An 18740-nucleotide genomic window follows, 5' to 3' on the forward strand; every position below is an offset into this window, starting at 1 on the left:
GTTGCTGCTGACTGGATGCAACTGGATAGACTTCCAACCAATCAAAGCAGTGAAATATGTAACATGTGATGTCATGGAGACGTGAGGGTGAGTTTTACAGTTGTAGGTCTTGCAGACAGAATGACAGAGTTGCAATGCATGCAGAACGATTGGTCAGGTAGAATTGTCAGAATTGTAAATCTTGCAATTTTGACAGCACAAAAAAGTGGAAGGGACAAACAAAATTTTAATATCAGACATTGCGAAAAGATTTTAACTAAGGTTAATTTGAGGTTTAAGGTTAAACAATAGGGCTGCACAAGATGTGAAAATTTTCCAACTGATCAACCCAACAAACGTCAGCTGCTGATGTATTTGCGCAGGTGTGTGTCTGTGTCCACTGCCTCTTTGTGCCATTACTGGTCTCTTTGGAGGCCTACCATTAAAAAGGCAAATATCTTCATCCCAGCATTCATCCTGTCGTCTAACCCAATTAGGCAATCAGGGTTCAGGTTGAAATATTTAATTCTTAAGTTTAGGGAACAATTGAAACCACCATTGTTAGTAGGAGATGGTAAAAGAACAGTGGTCTCCCATAGTCTGGCGCTTTGTGAACCTATCCACCTCAAACTTGTCCTTGTGAGATTTACCTTTGCTCATAAAGAACAGGATTCATAACTCACATAGGTGTTACAGGCTGTTTGTCGGTTAAATGTACACAGAGATCAAATTAGGCCATCAAACAAACTAGGGTTGACACCTTGTGGTCAGCTGATCGATTGATCGGTTGTTATGCTCTCGTCAGTCCAAATTCTAATTAGTTGGACAGTCACTAATCTAAGTTTAATAAGGAAAGAACTGCTTCTTAATCCATTATTGTCTTGGCAGGGGGGACATATGGACAGATGTATTTTATTTTTGAGTGAAAGGCTGTTCAAAGGCCCCAAACTAATTGACACCATGTCAAAATACCAGCACAAATCTCTACATTGGCCCTCAGCCTCAGGAGACAGAAGAGTTGAGAGGATATAAAGTCTATTTTTGTTGAAAACGTCTGTGGATTTGACTCTGCCTGATTGCTTTCTTAACGAGCGCCTGCCAGTAACATTTTAAGCTCAATGATGGATAAATAACAGTTGTTTGTGACCTGACTTCAAACTGGAACACTGTAAGTTTTAACATGTTTTATGTTGTTTTAGTCCTTACTTGTTGAAATTGGCACCAGCATGTTGCTAATATGGCTACACAGGTTTCCCACCGAGGAAATTTCATGCTTGCAGACCATTAAATTAGCAAAATAAAATAACAAAACTCTTCTTTCACGTTTGTCCACTTGCCCAACTCTATTAGGCAGCTAAAAGTGCTTTCAGTAAAAATACCTACATGGTTATGCTTAAACAACAATTGAAAGCAACATTGCAAACAGGTTCTTGCGAGGTTTGAAGGCTACTTCCATCTTTGCTCCTGTGAAGGTCAAGATAATCTTTATAATCCCCAAGGGGCAATTTGTTGCAAAATCAGCTGAAGACAACCATCACACCAATCAACAGATAATAATTCACACACAAAAACTACAAACTGAAATGCAACTATATAATGCTACTGAAAAGACCAATAGCAGCAGGGACCAGTGAGTTTGTAAATCCATTTGTCCTGCATCTTTGCAGATTATATCTGCAACCAGATGGAAGCTACTTGAACTCACTGAACAAAGGGTGAACAAAGGATCAACAAGGATTGACTGGGCCTTCTTGGTGGCTCAGGCTTTGTACACATGGGAAGACAAGACAAGACAGGAATCATAAGGTACATCCGTGCTGGTTTGTTTGTCAGCTGAATGTACACATAGATCAAATTAGGCCACTGAACAAACAACAGATTCTCTCATTGTACTTGGGAGGACAGCCCCAGGTAATCCACACTCCAACACTCTCAACAGTTTTTATGGGGACTCTGTGCTGTAGTAAGTAGTCCCAGTGAAAACTGTACAACAAGTGCTGTGAACCCTGCAAAGAAGATTCCAATTACCTCCATGTTTTGCGGTGGGGACAGAAACCTCAGAGACAGATATCTGAAAACCTGGCCACAAAAAAAACAAACAAAACTATCTGCATGGAGTATAAGAGGAGAAAAATGTGCTTTGTAAAGAGTGAATGGACCATGTAACATGTTCAACCTTCACCTTCACAGGTTCATAAATGATGTATGAATGAAAGTGGCAGTAATAGCGGTCTGTGGGTTGTTGAAGTTATGGCAGTCTGAAGATTGTTGAAGCAGACAGCTGGTAGTTTGCATACCACACTCTAGTTTTATATTTGAACTGACCCAAAATTGGATTGAATTGTTCGTGTTAGATACCCTCGGCCTTTACAAGTCTTTCTTTGAAATGATTTTTATTTCATCTGCAGACTCTTATTTCATAACAGATCTGTCAGAGCCATTTATATGTCTGACCTCTCTAAATCTACCATTTTTGAGCATTTCCCAGCCCCACTGCAGTGCCTTTCCTCCCAGAGAACAATTCAATCAGACTCTCTCAGCATGTTTCCCCATTGCCTTTTTCAACCAATAAACTGCTGCTCCCGTAATCATCGCTCATCACTTTTAGTGTCAACACACAGCAATTTACTATTGAGCTGTGGATATAAAATTCCATTTTCTATTAACTTACTGTTGAGCCACGAGGGAAGGCTCACCATTGACATCTCTAGCAATGACTATAAATTTGAAGCCAGGCTATGGATATCACATTACTTTTTGTACGGGGCAAGATTAGAAAATATTGGATGTGATTCATAGCTCATCTCCCTCGCACGTTATAAATGGTTGTGAGTTTTAGGGAGGATTGGGGCTTTTATGGTACAAGTTAGGTTTGACCAAGGAATAAAATGAAGGAGTGATTTAGGCCCCATGTTGATGGCTTATTCAATTGTTAGAGTTTGTGGACTGTTTGTCTGGAAGACTTTGACTAGTGGCGGCTGCAGTGGCTGAGGGAGTTGCTCGGTTATTTTGAGGGATGGCTGGAGGAAGAATTCTATAGACTATTTCTGGTTGAAGACAGAAGCAAACAAGCCACCATTACTGCGCTGGCTTTCTCGCTTTTAAATCCATCTAACAGAAGATGCATTTTAATCCTGCTTGCAGATCTCTTAGTCAGTCCCTCCAGGAAGTTGCGATGTTGTAATCGCAACAACTAACGGAAATTTAACCGCTACCCATAAATTCTGTGAAAGCTTGCAATTTTGTCCAATTAAAGCAACTTTTGTGAATATTTGCATCATCATCATATCATCACCGCTTCCTGCAAGTTCCATCAGCAGTCCCCATACAATGATCCGACTCAATGTTCACATCGTTCAAAAGATTTTGTTTCATTGTGGAAAACCCCCTAAGTGCTCTTCTTCATTTACAAATAAAGCATATGTTAGAATTTATATAATCCTGACATTTTTTGTAAGATTACTTAGAAATCTCATAACAAAGTGCAGTTTTATTCTTCCTGTAATAAGCTGCCTTGTTTTTAATGATTTATACCAAAACAAAACCAGATATTTTGTTTTGCAATTTTCACCTGCTCCCACAATTTCATTTAAAAAAAATGCCTGAAAACGCCATAAAATGCATCGCAGTTTTTTAGAAAAGGTGCTGTGAAATCAGGAATTTTTCTCACCACAACAGTCACAAAAATACTGCAAAATCCTGGAGGAACGGCTCAGTGGCAGTTGGTGATATCTAATAACAATGTGAGAAATTATGTTGTGAGATATTTTTTTTTTCCCCTAAAGCCTGTGTCATTACCAATTTCATACTTAAAGGTACAAAAACTAATTGTGTAGATTCTGGGAAAAAATCAAGGTTAGGGTTCAAATAAGTGTCTTTCTGAAGGAAGTTCACATATGTAACATAACATATGTAAGTTACAGGCATATCTACGTTACATAACCTTTTAACTTATATTTTACTTTATTTACTTCCATAACATCTTAAAAAGTTGTTGGTCATACTTTAGTTTACAGCACACTAATAAGATGTAACAAGCTTTACTTCATATTAAATTATCAACAAACACTAGAAGTAATGTTCTTTATTAGACCCTTCACTAGTTCCTTATCAGGCTTTATTAGAGAAGCGTATTATATCTTGTTAGACCTTAATGTGTGCCTGCTTACCCTCTGATAAAGTCTGAACAGTGGTAAACTTTAGTTTACAGTACAGTTCTGTGGTAATTAGTCCCTAATTTCCCCCAATGAAGTTAAAAAAGGGTCTAATTAAGGTTATAAAACTGTCTAATAAAGAACATATTTCTGTTTTTTGTCTAATTTCATAGTATGACTTGTTCCGTTTATTAGTGTACTGTAAAATAAAGTGTAACAAGCAGTCAACATTGACTTGAAAGTCCTGGGTCTGTTAAGAGTCATCCATCCATCAAACCTTCTCTATACACTCTTTATCCTAGGTCACCTCACTTTAATGGTACATCAGAACTTAATTCTTGAAGGGCACCTCCAGAAATGATGCCGTATTTTGTCATATTTTGCAGTATTTTGCTGTATTTTGCGTTGGGGTGAGAACAGGCTGTATCTGCATTCCAACCTTTGGTGACATTTGGACCAATGCATTGCTGACGTAACACCAAAATACTGTCACAGCGTGGCTTTATGTCAGATTAGCATCTAATTTGGAATGGAAAATCTGCAGCAGTTATGTGATGCGCATAGTTAATTTTGTGTCATTTGGAGAGGGCACTGACCAAGTGGGAGTGAGAACAGGCTGGTTATAAAGCTGTGACAGCTGATGGTACCATGTCACATCTTAGCAATGAAACTGATCATTGATAACAGGGCAGAAATATGCCTCAGTCTGCTGCTGCTCTGCAGTCTGAGCTCTGCAACCCCCTTTTTGCTACATAATGCATCTCTGCATGACTGGATCTGCTTACTCGGTGGTCTGACACCTCACTTGAATATGGTAATAAATGTCTTCAGTGTAGCATTTGCAATGTAAATCACAGTTTCCAGTGGAGAGCTAATATCACACAGGGGTCACAGGCTAAGAAGCCTCTGAAATGAGTCATAGTCCGCCTATCAAAGCAGTGGTTGTCGTACTTGAGAGACTTGTTTAATCTGCTTTAGCCTCATTTAACCCCATCTCACTCTATGCGCTCTTCACATTGCCCAGACCGCAATAGAAAAAAACCTGGAGATTGAATAAGTGCCGGGAAGAGTGCTGGAAATACTTTTCCATTTTTGAAATCCGCTCCGTCTACTGCATTTTACTGGGTGACACTATGATAATTGGCATCCTGGCTTGTGAATGTGCCAGCCTCCACAGTGCCAGCCAGAGGTATTACGTTTCATCCCTGGGCAGTCTCTGGTGAAGATTAAAAATCGACTGAGGTCAACCGGGTAATTGGACAAATGTGGTTGTAACGGAAAGAGGATTTCGACTAATATCATATAATGAGACTTCTATACTCTCTGCCCTGCATCACGCTAGAAATTGACAAATTAGTTTAGGTCATCAAAGTCAGATTAGTATGTGACTGCCTGATTTATGCAACATTTATTAACGTGAATCTCTTTAAACTTGGTTGGCAGATTAAAAAAGGTTCAGCTGCTTCGTGCTTGCAGTTGTGGTTTTGTGAGTGGCTGATTTAAATTCTATATAAATTATTTAATGTACTTAGTTTTAGTTATTTCACTGGTCATGTTTAACCTTAACCAGTTTTGTGTAATCAGAGTCAAAGCACCAGTGGTTATGGGACTATATTATTTTTGCTCAATTTTATTTTTATTTACATATTTTTATTTGCACCCCTTTTAAAAAAATCTATTGTAAGCCATTAAGGAGTACTATAACCCTAACCTCATGACACAAACCTTTGGCTCATGTCTTGCTAAGCTCTATCAACAGATATTTGCATACGAATGCATAATATGCAGGCAGGAGCACAAAGTGTTTTCTGTATCTGAAATATTCTGGTTTCCATTTGTAGTCTGAGTAATATTGACTAGTCATGTTTGAATGTGCTTTGGTTGCACGCAGGTAAACAATTAGTGTGGAGAGCAAAACATGCTGAACACATCTGCTAAAATGCAATCTCAGAACCAATTTGCTTTAGTGTGACGATGATTTAACTTTTTATTTATTTATTTATTTTAATTCATCTGTATTCTTATGCAGAGATCTGTTTGTACTGATTAGCAAACCAGCTCATGTCATGTCTCACATCTCAAGTTGCTGATCAGACTGTCAATGGTGAGCTGGGCATGGAAAAGAAGTCTTGGTCTGGGTATCTACTGGCGACCTTGGTAGCCCATTGGCCATTGCCCCCAGAGGCTTAATTGTCATGAGACGATAGCCGGGTCTGAAACTGATATCCTGTCAACCCCTTGCTAATTCAAATATGTTCTGATCATGTGTTTTTTTTCATACTTGTAGAGCTGCATCTCCTGATGTAGGCCAGATTTTATGTCAGACTGGTCTCTGATTTTTCAACTGAGAGGCAGCAAATTGGTGTCAAAACACTGATTTGTATTTCTCTACTGGCGTACAGTGTCAATATGATACAGATGACACCAGATATATAGGTTTTCAAACCCTTGGTGTACTTCAGGTCTACGATACCCGATTTGGTGCAAGTCCACCAAAAGTTGGTATTTCTGTTCTTATTTCAGAACATCATTGTTAGAATTTGGCCTGTATTGGCATACCCAATTGGTGTCTCACAACATTTTAGCTAAGTCCAAATAAGAAAATATGGCTACTACTCACCAGAGGTGGGATTTTGCAAATCACAATTAAGTCTCAAGTCTTTACACTTAAGTCCCAAGTCAAGAAAAGAGAAATTCTGCATGAAGTCTCAAGTCCTAAAGTTTTGAGACCTAAGCAAGTCATAATGCTCTCTTCACCAACTGTAATAACATTTAACAACTTAACACTGGAAGTTGTTGCCTCTGCATCTGTAATTTTCCACCAGCAAGTTACACATATTGCAATTCATTTTTTGTTGACCATCTCATTGTTTTTATACGTGAACGAAATCATCTTTAATATTGTTTTTCCAACTAAAGCACAGTAATACACCGTTAGTTCTTCGTGGTTCTACAGCTTGATTGGATGACATCATCAAACAAAGTGAATCTGGGGATTAGTGTTGACTTGCTGAGAATAAACAGTGTTAATAATAGTTCCTTCGGGAAATGAAGGGAAATGCATTGATTCGTGGATTCACACCTTTTAAATAGACTTTTTTTGGTTGTGGGCTTGGGGTAAGGTATCCTATCCTATCAGATACTAATCTGACAAAAGGCCATACTATGACACAATTTTGGTATTACCTCATGAATGCATTGTTACAAATGTCACTAAAGCTGGTATGCAGATCCAGTGACCAGGCTCAGAAAGAGAACAAGATGCAGTGCAGAGGGTGTCACATTCTGCTCGATCATACAAACAAACTCATGTTAAAACACCTGTTTAAGCCCTGTTTAGGAATGCTCTTGGCCTCTCTATTTTGCTCTTTCAACCCACCTTTGATTCTGAGTTGCACTGGGTGTATGGACCCTTGTATACCTCCCTGCATATCTAGTTTTTAATGCTTTCAATTGTCTGTTTAAAGCCTAGAATGAATAATAATTAACAGTCCCACAGTCTACAATCTTGAGTGAATTATTCAAAATGTGTCCTTTGGCTCTGGAGTTTCAAATGCATTCTCCTTTGGCAACAGCAGACACCATGTGCTCGGCTGTAATCGTGTCCATACAGCGTGTGAAATGTCTGCTCCATCTCTAACCTACTTTTTCCCTCTCTTCTCTTTCTTCCAGTGCCATGAATCAGCCTGGACAACAGCTGCTACCCACATAGAGGTCACTTTACCTCTCTTTCCATTTGCTTCGGTCCAGAGGATGCTTGGAATGTGTCGCGGGCGCAGGAAGTTCCTGGCGGCCTCCCTCGCCCTGCTCTTCATCCCAGCACTCACCTGGCTATACCTGTCAGTCGGGAGCTTTCAAGGTAAGAATGGTTCTCTGATGTCCAGTGAAGACACATCAGGTCTCTTGTTTTGTTAACACACTATATAGATTATCTGTGTTTTTATGTGTTGGATCATTTTTACAACCCTGATATCACACAGATTGTGTGCCAGGTGTGTGCACGCTTGTATAGAAATTGGATCCTGACTGACCGGTGGGGTGATTGGTTTCTTGGCTTGAGACACCCCCCAAGTGATTGGTTCCTTTCACATAATGCCATCCATGTGGTCCAGGATGTCCCTTGGACAGATGTAAGAGTGAGCTGGCATTTACGTGAACCTGAAGTAATTGCTGTGTGGTTTCTTTATATCATCTCTTTGCTTCATTGTGTTTGCCTCCCTCACCTCTGAGCCCCTCAAAACTGACAATAAGCAGCCCAGACATCTGGGCTGGGAGGACATTTTGAGATTTTAGGAAGTGTAGTTTTAATTTGATGTTATATCACGATGTTATTTTCTATCACTGACAAAATTAACTTTGATTCAACTGAAAAAAATGAGGCAATGATTGAAAGAAACACAATTCTGGCACCTAAAAAATAAAAAATACTGAATTGTTAAAGTCAAGGTGAACCATTTTAGCAACATGTCCTAAAAAGTAAAGAACAGAAAAGGTTGATTGCCAATGACTCCCAAATGACATGTCCGCTGTAAAGGGCTGAACGATGAAGAAAAATAATGATACTGCAATTATTTTGACAGATTAGTGCAAATGCAATATGAGTCTCGATTCAAGTTGATGTTGACTTTTGGTTTCACATGGAACATGAACCTCAGTCTCCTGGGTGCAAGTCCTGTGTTTGTTTGCCTCATCCATCCACCTCCTGCCAATGCGGACTCCGGTCGTAATTACTATGGCAACTAGATATCGCTGTCTTAGCAATAAGCTGCGGCACAGTCAACGGCCATTTTTCTGGTGAGGTCAATGACAACTCTCAACTGCAAAGTCTCACTTTCAAACGCAGTAGAACACAATGTACAATAACACTAGAAATGACGCACAAACACATAAAATGAGACTTATTGCCAAGAGCATGCTTGAAGGCTTCCCTGTGCCCCAACCTCAAGACGATATTAAAATGCAGGCACTGATGGCATTGTTTAATTTGAAAATCTCTTGTTACGCATTTAAAACTTATAATCACATTTTCAGCACTATTCCGTCGTGTTATAGATATTATATTATATATTACAGATATCAGCTTTTTAGCATGTAAAAAACAAAACATTTATCTCTTTTTGGAGTAGGCCTACATCAGCGATTGTCAGGTAGCAAGTGATGGGCCACATTCAGCCTGCAGAATGGCCACTCATGAAAGTATTGCAATATTTATACATTTGTAGTATTATCCACTGGGCGTCTGTGGTGACATAAAAAAATGCTGCATTAAATTACTACTAATGCAAACAGACATTTCCTGCTACTGCAGCTTCACATTTAACTGTTGAAATATAAGCTGCCTTTTATTATGAAGTGGTCAAAGGAAATGCAATGTGTTTGTCAGTGACTGACCTTGATTGTTCATCACAAACCTGTCTGCAAAATAAGACAACCGTTGTTTTGGCTATGTGATGGGAGTGGATCAGTTTGAAATATTGCAGGGAGTTATGGAACAAGAGAGAGCAGCCACAGCGAGCTGTTACATGATAGGAACAAGAGTGAGCAGCTATAGTGAGTTGTTAATCTGCAAATACATCCACCTGGGTCACATGTAGGGCAGCGTGTCAGTACTCAATACCTTTACAGTATAGATTGACATTATTGTAAAACGTCTTTGAATATCCTGAAAAGCGCTATATAAGTATAATGAATATTTATTATTATTGTTATTATTATTATTATTACCCCATTACAGGGAGTACTGTCAAATGATACCTGCATTCAATCCTTTTGGTGACTAGAACTAGGAAAAAAAAGACTATTTCTATGATTTTGCTCACAGCCAATCACTGCAAGCAGTCTTTAAAAAGAAGAACCTTCAAAACAAAAGGTTTGAATGAAGCACTCCATTTGTATTAGTATTACCTAAAGGGTACTGGTGTTGGTACTGGTATGTTGGTAAATTCCTAAACAGTACCCAGCCCTAGTCACATGTATCTAAAAGGACCCTACTTGACATCAGGACATTGACTTCTGTCTTATATGTCCTTGTCTTTAACAAACTACTAATAGGATGTTGATACTAATAAGAATCTTTTCATATTTGTCCCTCAGCAATAATGTAATCAATTTAAGAAATGGCACATTGATCAAGGATAAATAAATAATTTATTTGTTGGAATTACATAATGTACAATGTATAAACAACAGGGTGATTGTTCGTCTTCACTGTTCACCATGCCTCTAAATACCAGACATTCAGAGCTGTCCCAGAAACAAATCTGCTGTGGACAAAGTCACCCTTCCCTCGTCTTTTTCTTCTGGAGGTGGTATATTAATGAATTACTGAGGCCTGTCCAAAGTTGATTACTTCCTCCAGACAATATAGTCCAGGAGTTCTTGGAGCAATTTTAATGACTTTGACTCGCAGGATTGAAATGCCGCAGTTGTGCCATTATTAATTATGATTAAATTGACAATTTTGACTCGGGGTCACAGTCGCTGGAGACTGTGTATGTGAATACGCTCCCATAATGCAATAGTCACCAAGGTCTGCAAAGTAATTATTAGATTTGGCAGTAAATTCCTGGCTGTGGGGAGTAGTTTCTGGGAGTGTGATAAGTTGTGAAAGGACCTGGCTGCAGGGAGCATCAGCTGTAGGTGAGGCCTGAATGTGTGAGACAGGAGCAATGTGCTTCCACTGGCTCTGACTCTGCCTTTCACACTCCTGTCTCTGTCCCCCTCTCTCTCTCTCTCTCTCTCTTTCCATGTCTGACCTCTTTTTGTTGCTCTGTCTCCATCCTGACTGTTGTTTTTGCCTCTTCCTCCTCTCCTCTCTCCTCTGTGTTTATCTGTCTGACAGTGAGAGAGAGAGATGGCGAGTCTCTGGGGTCTTAAGTGCTTTGTCTGGATGAGCTGCCACATAGAGCAAACCTGCAGAGACAATAAGGTCTTATCGATAGAAAAATGCACTACAGGGCTGAAATATGTGGGCACCCTTACGACATATTTTTGTGCACTTTGGTCTGGGGCTGTTTTTCATGGCAAGGGATGTGTATTGAATAGGGGTGGTATTCTCCTGGCACCTCATGATTCAATTCGATTCAGAGGGCTATGATGCAATTATAACATGATTGTCTATGCGTCTTGATGCACACCCTTTTAAGTCAGGGTGTGCCAGTCAGGTTGTGTCCATCTGCAGTTGCTCATGCTCAGCAGTCCTCACCAAAACTTAAGAAGTAGCCCAGCATAGAACATAAACATGATGCACGTTTAACATTTCACCATCCAATCAGCTGAGCCATAAGGAACATACAGCCTGCATTACAAAATTGTTACAGGTGATCATAATGTAGAGATGTGGGTTTTACATTTCCAGTTATTGACTTTTCTGCATTGATTTATAATCTTCCAAGAGAGAATTGTGATGCATCAAAGAATCAATCATGTCCTCCACCCCAGTGTCGAGACTGAACATTTATTTGCTCCTAGATTTGGGCAATATGTTAAAATTTTCTAACCAGCAACCATCAGCCCAAAAACTGCTGATTATTGGTATTTGTGCAGATGTGTGTGTTTTGCTACACATGCTATGTATGTTTTTAATTTCCTTGAAAATACTTTACAACCATAGACCTTCTGAATCCAAGTGCCTCTGTTATTGAACTAAGACAAGTTTAATTGCTGTGTTAATGCATTGTAAAACACATTTCATTCCAACTCCACAGAAAAACAAATGAAAAATCATTTTGGTTAGACTTTCCACTGTTTCAACAATCACCATCTTCATCTCAGTGGGTGTATACAGTGCCACTAAATGAGAGTCACTTACTGAGCAGCGGCTCGCACTCATACTTGTGAAGCAGACCATTAGATAAGCAAAATAAAATGGCAAAAATCATCCCAAAAAAAGCACCCCCCAAAAAACAAGTGGTGATGGAATAACACAAACAAAACATTTCCTCCTGCTGCAGCGTTGCATTAAAATCAGCTGACACAACATGAGTTTTTCAACAGGGATTACCCGCTTTCCCATGGCAACTACAAGGCCATGTCACAAATTTAAAATGAATAAATACATACATAAATAAATAAAGAATTAAACTTAGCACTACTGTGCTACTAAACAAGACAGTGGTTGTTTTCGCCATTTGTTGGTGGTGGATCTATTTGTAATGTTGCAGGGAGAAATGGAACAACAAGGAGCAGCCACAGTGAGCTGTTTCACCATAGACATACAATCTATATAATCACTTTTGCCTGGTGGCTTGGAGGGAGATGTTACACTTTTTGGTGGCCCTCTCATAAATGTTCACCCCCTGAGGCTGCCATCTAATAATGAGATATGAAATGTTATATACACATTAAAATAACAGCCTATATTTTTACACCCCTTGTTGGAAATATCGGACATCCCTATGCGTAATTGGCTTGAAATGTAAGTTTAATTGGGAGATTCTGCTCAAGGTTTTAGGTTGACAAAGCCGAGATGTTTCCTCTAAAGAGGCCTCAGCATTCTTTTTGTTGAACTACAAGTACACACAGTCCCCTCGTGGTTATACAGAGTGATGTTTCATTTCCCTCACAAAAATCTTTGGCTCAGTACAGACACCGCCTTGGAGAGAGCACATTACCCAGACACCAGCCAAAAGTTTCATTTTAGCATTACGCTTTTAATGTTAATTAGCAGTAATGGATATAATCTGCTGCTGTTGATGTACAGTATGTCATTTAAACCAGAGAAAGCCTCAGTAAATGAGAAGCCTGCCTTCGTTACTTAAATAATTTGTACATTGCTCTTTGCTAATAAAAAGGAGGGATGATTGAAGGTTCAATAAATTAGCATTGGAAACAAATGTTGGTATTTTAAATAAATCTTGGAACTGCAAACTGGATCCAAAATTAAACCATCTGTCAGAACCCAGTCCTATTTGTTGCTTCATGTATTGAAATCTGTCAAGCACCAAAAATCTGGCATCAAATGCTGGTTAGATTTGTAATTTGCTACTCTTTATTCAGGCAGAAATCTTGTACTGCTTGTGTTAAGGGAACATTTATATTTTAGAACTTTAACGTGGCTAAGTGAACAAAGGCTTTTGCAGGAAAACTGAGATAGGAAAAGTAAGGTTAAAGGCTAAAGGCTAAAGGCTAAGTGAAGCTGCCATCACTGCCCAAATCCAAGAGTCATACCAGCACTAGTATTAAAAGATTTCTGATGATACCCAGCTCTACAGTACTGTGGCCTCAGCCCTGAAGTTCCAATGAAGGGCAAATCTTAATGCTACACCATACAAAGATATTTTAGCCATTCAGTTTGGGGAAAGTCCTTTCTTACTCACTAATGCTCTTGTGTCTAAATGGGAGCAAATCCCTGCAGCAAGGTTCAAAAATCTAGTGGAAAGCCTGAAACTAGAAGAGTGGAGATTGTAAAAGCAGCATATTAGTGCTCATGGTTTTTGAATCACATGCTCAACTATCACATACTGTACATTTGTCATGTGTAATGTTCATTTGTCCACATAGTTGTGGCCATGTAATTTATTTAAATTCTGCAACAGAATTAAGAGTAGGGCTGCACAATGAATCAAAACGTTATTGAAATCATAATATGGCTTTCTGCAATTTTCAAATCGCAGGAGGTGCAATATTTGTTACAGCCAAAATGTGTCAAAAAACTTTTAAACTAATGAATATTGTGAGGCAGAGATGTCCTGTCCTACAAATCAGATCATCAAAATAAGAACAATGATGTAAAATCTGATATTGTAAATCATATTGCAATTGCAACATCAGTCAAAATAATCCCAATTAGATATTTTTTTTCAAATTTGTTCAGGCCTAATTAAGACTTTGCCCAGTTGGAGACTGCACAGTTAGCATCCTCCCTAGTGTGTAGATCTTAAGAACATTATTATGCAACTATTTAAGCAAGTATAATCTTCCACAAGAAGCACATAATACTTACACTCATATGCCAACAGCTATGCATCTTCTGCTAGCTGTAACAAGAAGCTAGCTCTGTGTTCTTGGCAGTCATGGCAGAAGTGAAGAGGCCAAAGAGGATGTTGATGGAGAAACCAAGAAAAGAATGTAAATCTTGAGAGAGTTAATCTCTGAGATTGTCCTCAAAATCTCAGACTGGCGTTCAGTCTCACAGTTAACAGGAAACAATGTAGATTGTTCATCCCTACCAAAATGATTCATGAAAGATTGTGATGTACACTGTAACTTTACTGGTGTCATCACTCTGTCACAGAGTCTTGTAGTTTTTCTGGATGCCAAAAGTCACCAAACCTCACTTCCATCTCAGGCTTGCATGCAAATAATAAATTCATCTGTCACCAAACTGTCAGGTCAATTTCATGCTTCAGGTAAGATGTGAAGGTCTGCAACCTGGCAAACTTATCTCTGCTAACTTGTAATAAACATCAAATTATGTTATGACTGAAAAACTATTACACATATTTTAATGTAGTAGTTTCGGTCTGAGGATACTTTCACTCCTGCTATGTTGAACTCAGTTAAATTAAACTATTGTGTTTACTGACTTGTTTCGTTGTCAGTAAAAAGGTTTGGATACACGTCAAATATTCATAGAGAGTTAATATAAAAAAAACCAAAAAACTAGATGTGAATCACAGTAAGAATGTTAAGTGCTGCTGAGGATGTGACTCTGAGCCAGAAAGGGCAAACATGAGGTCTCGGTGTTCAGGTCTAACTGAATATGAATATAGTATATATGAATATTTGTTTGGAAAACACAAAAAAACACTTAAGTGTTTAAAATATTCAGTAGTGAGGATTGGTTTTTAAGCCTCGGTGGGTACTGTGTGGAGTCAAATAGTGCAGAATAAAAGTGAGAAAACTGAATACACGACTCCACAAGCTGCAGAAAACTGAAAGTGACACAGAAATGTAGATGGCATTCCAAGATTTTTCAAGTAGACTTCATTATGCAGCCATCAAATGTTGGTGAGGAGTTCAGGGTGAATAGTTGGGTGTACACAGTGAGTGTCTAACTTCGATACCAGAGACTGGGGCTCTCATTCTCCTACCTACAGTCAATGTCTCATTCTTTTTCTTTTGTTTTGCTGAAACATTGACTATGTCAAAGGTGAGGGACCAGGTAGTTTTGTAATAGTAGCTTCCTAAACATAACCAAACATCAACCAAAGCTGAAGTATTGAAAACAGTAATTTCACTAAAACTCTTTACCTGAATGTAAAGAGTTCTACAATCTTTTTCTGGAGTTTTTGGACTGACAGTATTTGGGAGACTTCCATACTTTGGTCTCATGATGACAACTGAAGGATGACAGCTGAGAAAACACCATCCACTAAGGAGGTACGAGCTACAAAAAAATCTGTAAAGAGGACCTCAAATTAAGTTGTCTTGTAAAGGTCATAAGTGAGAAGTGTGCAAGTCCATGATTTATGTAGTCTGCTTGTCTTTTAGGCCATGTGATAACTGACAAAAGTTAAAAAACAAATATTCTGACCTGAACCAAGAGGTATTGCCCTGCAAGACAGCTGGATTTGTGAGACTGCTCAAAAATCCATCTTGCTGGGCATCAAGTTATCCACTTGTGTCTGTACCAAAAGTGGTGCAGTCAATCAGCATCCTAGGAGGGACGACTGGCAGCTCCAGGCGTGGTTTTAGGTGAGACAACAGAGAGAAGCGTCCGTAATCATCAATGAAATAAGCTTAGTTGCAGCCCTAGTGTCAGTACTGTGAAAAATTAGTTTTGAAAGCATTTTCAGTATTGATATTTATTGATATATAATATTTTCAACAACAATTCTGTGATGACATCGTCAGTGAAATGTAAACTGTTCAGTCTGCTGTCAGTTATAATGTACCCATCATCATTCAAATACATCTTGTCTCTCAACAAAAGTAGAAGTAGTGTGAACCAGTTAGTGACAGTGAACAGGTTAGATATTTTTATCATCTGGCATTTAAAAAAAGACATACACCACTATTAGAGTAGTGTTTATGAATGCAGGTTATTGACTTTGCCCCCCTCCTGCAGGCTGTTAGATCTCCAGAAAACATAATGTTTTCTAATGCTGTACGCTCAGACAAGTGACAAAATGTTTTTCATCTTCTCCCTCTTATTTCATAAATATATAAGCTATGTTGTGAAAGCCAATTTTGTTCAGCTCAGGGCTAAAAAACAATGTTAAGTCTTGATTCACTTTCTCATGAGACAAAGGTTATCCATGCTTCCATCTCATCATGTCTGGATTAGTGTTGGGCTTGACGCAGTTAGATGATTTTCTCCGTGGACCTCCCAGAACACTGCCAAACACTGCTGTTGCCAACTTTTTAATGGCTGTCCTTAGGTTGCAAAGAACAAATGCTTTGACACTGACTTTTGGCATGCCACTCAAATTTTAATACTGTGTGGTCTTTAGACACCGCCATGCCTCTTAATGACCACTCTGGGGCAGACAGTGTAACAAGGAATGCATTAGTGACTGAATAATCCAGTGAATGAATAAATGAGTATTAGCTTGAATTACTCTGGAGCATCTTAGAAAACAAATCACAGTTGGCCCCAGAAAACCAGATTAGTGAATCCCATATTTCATTCAAATTGGCAGTAATGGGCTCTGAAAAATGCTGGACTTATTTTAAATTTCTCAATAAAATTAAGCGACTCTTTGATTTTTCCCAAAGCCCAGTATGCAAATATTGTCTCTTCCCCATTAATTACATCGCCTGTTCATTACTTCATTACTTTGACCTTCCTGCCGAAATCCATTTAAGTTCCCTCCAAGCGGGCTCTCGTAAATGGACAACAGTCTTTCATATTCATAAGAAAAGAGATGGCCACTCCAGGGATTCCATTTATGGAAAGCAGTCCTCTGGTAGCTCAGAAGTGGAAATTAATGTTCCTTTGTCCTCAGCATGACTTGGTCCTTTACCCAGACCACACAGAGCTGCCTGGACTACAGAGAACTACATCCTGAAACAATCAGACAAATTCATGTCTGAGATGTTTGTATTGTTCCTGGAGCCACTTACTTGGCTCATTTACGCCGCAGTCTTCTCTGAAAGGCTCCGTGGGGGAAACTCACACCAACACAGAAGCTTTGCTGCCCTGGAGTAACCTTTATAACCCATGTCCACAAGACAAGGGTCCACATACACGCTGTAATTTCATGTAAGCCTCTGCAGCCCTGTCTCCTGGAAATTACCTTTACATAGGCTAACAACTAATTTGCAGCAGCAAATATGTTCTGAGGGAACTGCACTGCTGACCAGATTACATTTCCTGTTAACATAATGAGGAAATGTTGTTCATTAATGTACCACGCAAGCTGCAAAAATGTTGAAACTTAACATATCAGTAAAATGTTCAATGACAGCATATCTGTTTTTTGACAAATAGGCAATGTTGTAATTCACTATTCAGTCATACTTAGGAATGGGAATTGATAAGATTTTATAGATACCAATGCCATTATAAAGTTTTGCTAATCAGTCTGCTTCTTTATGGATTTCCTTTTTGATTTCTGACCAGTTTTAGTCGAGCTGGCTGTAGCAACAGTCTGTTATCATAAACGAATATTCATTTTCATTTAAGTTTTCTTAGTCAAAGAAAAATATGCTAAGTGTACCTGCATGGCACTAATTTTATTATGACAGGATATTTACCCACTGTAACAGACCGGCTGCCTGGTTGGGAAGCAGTGTCACTCGTGTACAGTGTGTCACATACTTGACATTCCTGGAATTTAAGCCTGTGTTGCATAGAAAGATGTTTTAGCATATTGCTGATGTTTCTATTAGAGATGGGACTGATCCCGTCCACTATCAATATCAGAGACTGACACTGACTTAAAGTGATAGTTCACCCAAAAATGAAATTTCAATCAATATCTACTCCCCCCTGTGCTGATGTGAGGATGAGCGAAGATCTCCAGTTCACAAAACACTCCTGGAGCTTCAGGGGGAAACAGACAAGAGTCCCAAAGAGTCCATACCAGCAGTTTGGAGACATTTTGTGTTTTTTTGTGCTCTTTTTTTTTTTTTTACATTTTAAAACTGGTCACCATTCACTTCAATTGTACTGGATTTGGCTGCAACACTGTTTAAAGAGTTGTTTTACAGACATTTTAACTAGCACTATTTCAATCTTTTTTCGTGAAATGAAATCACACTTTACTGTTTCTTCCTCTTTGGCATAACTTCCTATTGCTAGTTTGATGTCCATGTTTTGCAATATGCAATGGTAAGAAAAAATATGACAGCATGGATAAAAGGAAGGACAGAAGGGTGAAAGGAACTGATAAGCTTGGAGGCATATAATTCTGATAGATTGGACAATTTGGAACCAGCTCTCAACAGTCCTGGTTCTCGATTCCCACCCTGAGTTGCAGTGACCAGAACATGATCTAAAAAGTCAGCAATGACTTGAGATCAAGATTTCTTTATTTACATTTAAACAAAATCATGATCTTTCCCTAACCTTAACCAGAGTTCTTTTGTAGCCTAAACCCATGCAACACCACAGTCTTTCCCAAACCTTAACTGAAGCGCGTTTTTTTTTTTTTTTTTTTGCCTAAACCTGAGCAAAATCATGATCGTTCCCTAACCTTAACCAAAGTGTTTTTGTTGCAG

The 18740-nt window shown here is 38.8% G+C and overlaps 1 protein-coding gene across 1 annotated transcript in view; it reads left to right on the top strand.

Moving 5' to 3' along the window:
• Positions 1–18740, top strand: part of large1 (LARGE xylosyl- and glucuronyltransferase 1) — a 161834-nt gene that overhangs the window by 28747 nt on the left and 114347 nt on the right. Inside the window, exon 2 of the mRNA XM_084710864.1 lies at positions 7806–7992. Within this exon, the coding sequence (XP_084566990.1) occupies positions 7887–7992 (106 nt within the window). The 5' untranslated portion in view covers positions 7806–7886. The remainder of the gene's footprint in view (positions 1–7805; positions 7993–18740) is intronic.

The sequence above is a fragment of the Lutjanus erythropterus genome, chromosome 22 (genome assembly GCF_056507025.1).
Source record: "Lutjanus erythropterus isolate fLutEry1 chromosome 22, fLutEry1.hap2, whole genome shotgun sequence".
In the NCBI taxonomy this organism is placed as follows: Eukaryota; Metazoa; Chordata; class Actinopteri; order Lutjaniformes; family Lutjanidae; genus Lutjanus; species Lutjanus erythropterus.